The sequence below is a fragment of the Lipotes vexillifer genome, unplaced genomic scaffold (genome assembly GCF_000442215.2).
Source record: "Lipotes vexillifer unplaced genomic scaffold, Lipotes_vexillifer_v1.1 scaffold387, whole genome shotgun sequence".
NCBI lineage: Eukaryota > Metazoa > Chordata > Mammalia > Artiodactyla > Lipotidae > Lipotes > Lipotes vexillifer.
In genome coordinates, this window is record NW_006795399.1 from 4,100,167 (window position 1) to 4,109,323 (window position 9,157).

Consider the following 9,157-nt stretch of genomic DNA (forward strand, 5'->3'; position numbering starts at 1 on the left):
TTCCCCGCCCGGCAACGGGAAAGGCCACGACAGGGAGAGGCCCACATTAGGCAAAAAAAAAAAAAAGAAAAAAAAAGAAAATACAGTGATAGTGATTCATGGGGGCATTTGGCTTTATTAAATATATATCATGCTTTCTGCCCTGTGCTTCTTTAGTAGTTTTTTGTTTGTTTGTTTTGCGGTACGCGGGCCTCTCACTGTTGCGGCCTCTCCCGTTGCGGAGCACAGGCTCTGGACGCGCAGGCTCAGCGGCCATGGCTCATGGGCCCAGCTGCTCCGCGGCATGTGGGATCTTCCCGGACCGGGGCACGAACCCATGTCCCCTGCATCGGCAGGCAAGACTCTCAACCACTGCGCCACCAGGGAAGCCCTGCCTTGTGCTTCTTATACGACCTCTCTCCTCTTTTACACAGTTCTCTTTCTTGTTTTTATCACCAGACTTCTGAAAAGAAAAACAAGGCAGTTATTGGGAGATAGGAGTGAGGATCATGTATGCTGAAGTTATTGGCGTCGGTCAGTTAGTTGGCTTGCTCTTTAAGTCTTGAGTGGGAGAATGAGGGAAGTGAAGTACATGGATCAATCTGAATATCCAGTGCCTGTGTTTAGTCAGTGAGGACAGGTTTCTCTTCTGATTTTGGATGCAAGTGGTGTGTTTTGAAGAGTTTTCACTTGATAGCAAATAAGGGCGTTTCAGATTCCAGCACTATTCTTCCCACACGGGAGCAAGCCTGGGAAGAAAAAAGATTTGTTAGTGGTTGAGGGTTTGTGGGAGGGAAGTGGGGGAGGGATGAAGAAGGGAAAGGTTTGCAAATGCATATGACACTGAGCTAGAGGGGTCAGTGCTGCCTGCAGATGCACAACCCCATTTGTGCACTTGAGCATGGCCTGGGGGAGCATTGGCCTGATGAATGCAGAGGGAGATGCATTTTGATCGAGGTAATTTCCTTCAGATGGGTCTCACCATCCCATGAATCAAAACCTGTCAGCAAGGAGCTAAAGATGGAGTGAAGTTTATTGTACGTTTGTTTCCATGCGACACCGTCACGCTAGAAGGGTCAAGTGAGAGAGACCATTAGAACTGTGTTGATTTACTGGGCCTGTTGTGCACTTTCCCTGCAGGGCAAGGAGGAAAGAGGCTTTAGGAGGGGAGCTGAGGGGCACTGGGTAGGGAGAGAAGGGCAGGCATGCACAAAATAAATAAAACCCTCACTGGTCTCTGCGGGTGAGGGGTGGGCAGGCTCTTCATAGGGGGTGGGAGGTGGGGGCATCTGTATTGTTTTTTTCCCCCTAGAGCCCCTGGTATATATGGAGCAGATGCTCTGCCTAGATCTCCAGGAGAAGGCACCAGAGGATTAAAAAAGGAATCTCAAGGGGAAATCTCTGACACTAGCCTTAGTGGCTAGAGAAATATATCCATCTGACCACCACCCCCCCACCCTTCTTTTCCTCCCTCATTCTTTCCTCACCTTTGAGCTCAAAAAGAAACACAGGAAATTTAATTTAGAAGTCAAACTCCCCATTTTGGGATACAGCGAAGTAGAGAACCAGAGGAAAGACTGTCCCACACATTCCAAATGGATGTAGGCTTTGTGATGAGATTTGTGAAGGGGATGGCCCCAAGATTTGTGCACAGAGAATAGATAGGTTTCAGCAGTAACATCTGCCTCTGTGATGTGAACGTGCTGAAGTATCCCTAGCGCTGAATTGAATGAAAAAAGTAAATAGTGGTAGTTCAGCAAGATCCGATCTAGTCCTGCCTATCCCCAAGAAGGGTAGGTGTGGTATGCTCCTTTTATTTCCCTTAAAGCTGTTTCCTCCTTGACCTGGAGGCTTAATGAAATGGAGAATTTTTCATCTAGAATGTTCTGTAGAGGTTCTCATTTTGAAATCTCCATTTATATCCCTTATTCACTTTTTATCTTAGTGGTGGTAGACAAAATCAAGAAAAGCTTCCCAGTGACTTTGGTAAGGAAAAATATAGTGAGGCCTGTGTTCATTGGAAACCCTAATTCTTTTCATACAGTTCAACAGATGGAATAGCCGATTAGCCAAAGTTAGAAACAAATTGAGTTGAGAAAATCTTTAGTATGAGACTACTAATTGGAGCCCTAGTTGGTTAGGAAGTAGAGGCGCGTGGTGTGGTAGAAAGGGGGCAGATCCTTGCGCTGACCCAGTCACTTGAGTGACGCGGAGCTGTTGAAGTAGTTTACAACTACTTGTTTTTTTTTAATTTTATTTATTTATTTATTTTTGGCTGCGTTGGGTTTTCGTTGCTGCGTGCGGGCTTTCTCTAGTTGCGGCGAGTGGTGGCTTCTCTTGCTGCGGAGCACGGGCTCTAGGCATGTGGGCTTCGGTAGTTGTGGTTCGCAGGCTCCAGAGCGCAGGCTCAGCAGTTGTGGCGCACGGGCTTAGTTGCTCCGCGGCATGTGGGATCTTCCCAGACCAGGGCTCGAACCTGTGTCCCCTGCATTGGCAGGTGGATTCTTAACCACTGCGCCACCAGGGAAGCCCTACAACTACTTTTAGCTAAGGATCCCAGTGATCCTTCTTCCCTTGGAAATTAAGTACTACTTCCATTCTGCTACTCTTCTTCCAAAGAAGTGCTTTTGTAAGATACCTGAGGTTTTGGTAAAGTTAAGAAAGTGGGTTCTCGAGTAAAATGTCTTGGGTTCCATTTCTGGCTCTGCCACTTAACTATTTGTGAGACTTGGGCAAGTTACTTACTCTCGCAAAGCCTCAGTTTTCTTATCTATAAAATGACCTGCTATGTATGTCATGGTACCTGATAGGTTTAAGATTGTTAAAACAACTAAATGAGATACTGAATGTAATGAACTTCATATAGTACCTGGCACATAGTAAGCACCCAAATGTTAGTGGCTATAATATAATCATTATTATTTTAATTTATGATTATTAAAGACAGGAATACTTTTTTCCTTTGGAACCTGGCTCAGTGTTTTACAGTAGTTTAGATTACATTAATTATGCACCTACTATGGATTTGCTGATGGTTATAATGAAAAAGGCAGAAAAAGTATGTAGGCAGTATTCTATTCTAGTAATACACTGTGATTAAGTGATAACTTGTGTGTAGGATTCTTCAGTCCTTCAATAGCCACCAACCTTTCTTAGCTTCTTTCTTACTTGCTAGAAGGTAGGTGGCGCAAAAGCGAGAAAACGAACGTTTCTCAAGCTGAAAGAGCCAAAGTAAGACTGAGAAAGTACTCCTGACTACTGTGTTCAGAGAGCTGCGCTAGCTAGACAGATTGAACACAGAAGGCTGTATAGCTGCCCTGCTTTTGACCAAGAGGTGGTTCCTGTGGTCGTAGGGACAAAGGCAGCTCCATGGTCGGCGTTGAGAGTAAAGGTATTTTAAAAGTTCTTGTGTCTCTGTAGGCCTCTTGGTTGCCTTTCCTTTTGACTCTGGTTTTTGGGACACTCAGAGACACAACCTGCCTACGTACGTCAGGAATATGAACTTCTTGGGTTTTTTTAAAAAAATCCAGCTCAGGAGCACCACACGTAAGCTTGCTCAAAAGTTTGTTTAAGTGACTATACCCCAGTTTAAAAAAAAAAAAAAAGTTTGTTTCAGCACGTTTGACCTGACCTTATGTTGGTTAACTTTTGTAAATAAAGTCAAAGAAACTGTCCTGGCTCATGATTAGGGTGTTATGTGTGTATGGAGTAGAGGGTCCCCTGGGATATCTGAGAAGATAGGATTTTTGTCTAGATGTGTCAAGTTCTAAAAAATGCTTTTGGGGGAGAAAAAACACCCAGGAAGCCCACATACTTTTAGATGTTTCTAATCCTAGGGCTGGGCTTTTGATTGCTGGCGACAGGGTATGAGGGGAAGGTGGAAAAGGAGAAAATAAATGTTAAAGTGGGATAAATAAAGTGGCAGGGTTTAGGTCCTGGTGAGAATATAATATATATGAGACTCTGACATTGAACAGTGCTGGATGTGAACAGTAGCTCAGTCTTTAAAATGCTATAGGAGAATGGCCAGCTCCAATTCATAGTATGCTGGAACATTCTCTCCAATTACAGGGCAGACACCATGAGTCTCTTGGATGCTTGAAAAAGGTCCAGAGCATCTCTCAGAGCGATGACTGCAGCTGTTTCCTTATTTCAAAATCATTTCAAACTCTTCAGAGCCTTCTATGACTTTGCTGGCTATTCATAACACTTAGCTTTCTTTGTAAGTTCTTCAGAAACAGCACTCTGGCCCCCTTCCCCTTCCCTTTTTTAGCAAGAAAATGGAACTTGAAAGCAGTGTTCGACAAATAGTTGGGGTGCCTTCTACCAACCTGCTCTCTGCAGGTATTATTAGTAAAGCCTCAGTTTTCCATATCTCTGAACTACAAAAATTTCTTTAGCACAGAAATTTGTTTTATGGGTGTTTCCTACTGTTTTCTTGACTCTCCTTGTCTTATGAATATTGGAGCCCTACTTAACATTAAGTTTTTAGTCATTCTAGGGACAATATGCTAGCTTACTCAGTTTCCTATCTGTTTTTTTCTGTGGGTGTGATCCTTAGTTCTTGACACAAGGTTGGCTAGCATATTGTAGCGAATAAGTTATAATTTCATTCCCATTTACCTTGTGAATGGAGGGATAGCTTGTTTCAGCCCTTTTCTTTGTCCCTGAACAGTCTGAGGATGACGAGAAGCTGAAAAAGAGGAAGGAGCGATTTGGGATTGTCACAAGTTCAGCTGGAACAGGAACCACAGAGGATACAGAGGTAAAATATACCTGGAATGCTTCACAGGGCCCTTGAAGGGAAAATGAAGACAAACAAACAGAATGGAGAAACATTGTTATTTCCCTGGCCTACTTCTTAAGTGCCTAAATGACAAGATTTTTGGTCCTTTGCTTGATATGTTTTCTGGATAAAGTGGCCCCACTGAATTCCATCAGTATACTTAAGTAATTCACTATTAAGAGCCAGTTAACCTAGTAGGAAAGAGCACAAGATGTGGAATCAATTAAGCTTGGATAAGTGACTGTGCCACTTAGTATTACTATATTTCTTACCAAGTTACAGTAATTTTCTGAGCCTCAGTTTCATCATCTGGAAAGTGGAGATAATAAAACCTACCTCGAAGTGGTATTTTAAGCATGAAATGATTCTGTGTAAAATGTCAAGTATTCAGTAAGTAGCAGTGTTTCTGATTATCTGCCAAGCAAATTTCTTTCATCATTTAATGAAGGCCATATCCAACCCAGACACAAATTTAGTTGTGCGGCACGTGGGATATTTTAGTTGTGGCATGTGGGCTCTAGTTCCCTGACCAGGGATCGAACCTGGGCCCCCTGCATTGGGAGCATAGAGTCTTACCCACTGGACCACCAGGGAAGTCCCTGGAAGTGCAGAGTCTTAACCACTGGACCGCCAGGGAAGTCCTCAAATGTGACTTCTTGTTCTTATCACTTTATTTACAGACAGTTTCTCAAAATGAAAGAATGGCTTTTTGTTTGTTTGTTTGTTTCTTTAAGACTTGTGTGCATCTATATCCCAGCATTTTCTGGAGTAACATTCATTGAGACTCTGAGCACTGGCAGACTCTCAGAGCATTGACAGACAATATTGATTTGCTGGTTTGAGAGTATCTATAATGGACACCAAGCATTAGCAGAGGTGTACATGAACAGTTGAAACAATGAATATGTTTAGGGACTTCCCTGGTGGTCCAGTGGTTAAGACTGCAAGCTCCCAAGGCAGGGGGCCTGGGTTCAATCCCTGGTCAGAGAACTAGATCCCACATGCCGCAACAAAGATCCCGCACACGACAGTGAAGATCCCGCGTGCCACAACCTAGACCCTGCACAGCCTATGTTTAGAATTATAGAAATTTCTTAGGTGGTGAGGAATTTGAAATGTTACTTCTTCCATTTAATCCAAATGTACTTCTTTCCATCTACTTCTAGAGATGGCCTCTGAAACTATTACCTGACACACTCAAAATCTTTTTTTATTATTTATTATAGTATTTATTTATTTATTTATTTATTTTTGGCTGTGTTGGGTCTTTGTTGCTGCACGCGGGCTTTCTCTAGTTGCGGCGACCGGGAGCTACTCTTCTTTGCGGTGCGTGGGCTTCTCATTGTGGTGGCTTCTCTTGTTGCGGAGCACGGGCTCTAGGCATGCGGGCTCAGTAGTTGTGGCACACAGGCTTAGTTGCCTCGCGGCACGTGGGGTCTTCCCGGGCCAGGGCTCGAACCTGTTTCCCCTGAATTGGCAGGCGGATTCTTAACCACTGCACCACCAGGGAAGCCCTCAAAATCTTACCGTCTCTTTATGAATAAATATCAGAGTCAATCTTGTAATAAAACCTGAAAATTTCAGAATCTGATCAGTTTACATTCTCCACTATGAAAAAACTAAAGGGTTTTACATTCTTCTTTGTGCTACGAATTCAGAATAAAGCATTACCTGTTGTAAGTAAATGTCTGCTTACTTGCTGACTTGCCAGGATGAGCTAGAAGTAAACTTAGGCTTGTTTTAATTCTAGTTAAAATTACTCCCTCTTTGCCAAGGAAACTGTCATTAGACCAGGCATGCTCACTGAGTTGGTACATTTGACCTCCAAGATAAGGCAGATGAGGATTTTGTTGAGTAGAAAGGAATAGTGGCTTTTATTGGGAGAGTTAGTATATGTAGTATATGTAAGGGAGTAGTAACTTTTGAGGCTGATGGAGTTTATATGAACCAGATGACTTTCATTTGATTCCAAAGAATTGTGTCAGTAATCCAGGTGGAAGTGAGCTTGGCTTGTATGCACTCAGCTTTTCTTAGCTTTTCTTTTCTTTTCTTTTTGGCCGCGCACAACGCGGCATGTGGGATCTTAGTTTCCCCGACCAGGGATCAAACCCGCACCCACTGCATTGGAAGCGCAGAGTCTTAACCACTGGACCGCCAGGGAAGTCCCACTCAGCTTTTCTTTTTAATATAACTTTAACCTCCTCTGTGAATGGAATAAAAAAAAAGCCCCCTCTTTTCTGGGGGCAGTGGTTAGAGTGAGGACTCCGTAGTGTTTTATGAGTCACTCCCAGAACAAAAATATCTTTCTCTCTTTCTCTCCCCCACCCATTTTGTGCCCTCTCTCCCACACTGCCTCCCTTAAGAGATCCATGTTGGGGCCTCCCCACCCCCCATTTATTCTGTTGGCATTGAAGATTTATATGCCTCTTTGTGGATTTGGAGGCCGAAGGAATAGTTGCTGATTGGGCCTAACTGCCCAGAAGGGCATCCCCTTCACCTTCTCCATGAAATAGCATTGGTCAACCTTTTGTCCTTTGAAATTTCCCATCTCCCCACTGACTGGAAGACTTTTCCCAGCCTGTTTAAGGATCCATTGTTTCCAGGCTAACTTGCTGTAAGGCTGAGTGGCCCTTTCTCCTTCAGGAATCTTTCAATTTTCTACCACTATTCTCTTCCTCCTCTCCCTCCCCCACCCCCTACTCCCCACAGTCTTCTCCCCTCCTTATTCTCCTTTCCCATCAAACCAGCTCTAACTGGATGACTAGAGAGATTCAGACATTAAATCTCTGGCTGCCAAGCATAAGCCTGGCTTTCCCTCCTTCTTGGACCTTGTGACAGTCCATGTGAGTTTGGATTAAAGCAGCCAGGAGCCCAGGCCACTGTTGTCTTGCAATCTAATTTTTTTCTTCTTGCTTCTTATAGGCAAAGAAGAGGAAAAGAGCAGAGCGCTTTGGGATTGCCTGATGAAAAGCTTTTGATGCTTTCTGTTCTCCAGTGGTTTCCATCTCTTCAGCTCTTCCTGGTTACATATCTACCTAAATGCACAGTCATGTGCCTAGGTCCTGCCTTGCAGTGAGGGAGCATGTACCCCGGGTACATCCGTGAACTCCAGCAGCAGTTTGACTTACTGCAGTTCCAACTTTAAGGTTTCTGTTGTTGTGTTGTTGTTTTTTAATTATTATTTTGCTTGTTAATAAAAAAAAATAGAAAAAAGAACAGTGTGTTTTATCAGGTGCTCCTTTGAGTTCTTAGTGCCAGATTAGACCAGATAAGGAGAGCTTCAGGGGCAAATATTATAGCGAATTAGCCATAATGTCTTTATCCTTTAGAAAAGAGAACAAGGAAAAGGATTGAGTATGTCCCTTTAAGCCTATTTATTTCCTTCTCTCATACTCACAGGCATCTTTTTACTTCTTTATCCTCCATGAAGAGGCCAAGTTTCACCCTGAATCTTTGCTTTAGCAGGTTGACATGACCCACTGGAATAAGATAGGGAGAACACTGTGGGTTTTAGGAGGTGCAAAGGATATAAACACAAGGACTAGTGATTGGTAGTCTATAATGGAATGGAGTCCAGAGTCCCTCCCTATTCTGGAGTCCGGAAGGGCCCTATTTTCAAGAGTGACTTGTGTGGTTTCAGTCGAAGCCAATATGTGAGATCCTGTTGGTTATGCAGTTCAGGAAAGGAGATTGGCTGGGTACCCCTCAGAGCTAGAAGTATGGGGATTCAGAGTATGACAGGATGTAAGAGGTATTAAGCATTATTACCTACATCATTGGGAACGTAAGCTGTGGACTGGAGGCTTCTATTTTCTAGTCAAGCCTTAATGCTAGTTTAGTTTGTCTTCTATTGCAGAAATATACTTTTGCAGTTTTGGTGGCAGTGTTTCTTAGATACTACTAAAATCCATTTTCCTTGCTGAGCCTCCTATTTAGAAAGATTTGGCTCTCCCTAAGCAGGGTTGCTTGTTTGCATTTGAAGTTTCACGTAGATGTGAGACCTGCTACTTAATCTTTTTGGACATGTTGATATAGGGTTTCTTCTCTTAATCTTTACTTCTGTACATCTATATAAGGTTGGGTTTTGTTTGGTTTTCTGATAATAAAACTTAAGAGCTTGGCACCGTACCTGAAGACTTTGGTCTCATGATCAGATTCCATGTTGCTATGGTGTAATTCCTCATTCCCATTTCTACTGACACCTCTGTCTGGTTTTGTAATTAATAGAAAAGTAATGGTTTGATCACCTTCCTAACAAGAATCTCTTTCCACAAAGTCTCTGGTCGCTGGAGGACAAGGACCTAAGTTTAGAATGAGGAGATCCAAAGATTGCCCATTTGTTGTGAATTTTGCCCCATTCTGAAACTTTGGAGGAATGAACAAAAAGGAATG

At 43.2% G+C, this 9,157-nt stretch overlaps 1 protein-coding gene across 1 annotated transcript in view; it reads left to right on the forward strand.

Annotated features, from left to right (window-relative positions):
- SARNP (SAP domain containing ribonucleoprotein) overlaps positions 1-7,981 on the forward strand; it is a 53,702-nt gene extending 45,721 nt beyond the window's left edge. Inside the window, exons 10-11 of the mRNA XM_007467763.1 lie at positions 4,655-4,744; positions 7,688-7,981. Of these exons, the coding sequence (XP_007467825.1) occupies positions 4,655-4,744; positions 7,688-7,729 (132 nt within the window). The 3' untranslated portion in view covers positions 7,730-7,981. The remainder of the gene's footprint in view (positions 1-4,654; positions 4,745-7,687) is intronic.
- Positions 7,982-9,157: the final 1,176 nt, after the last annotated feature.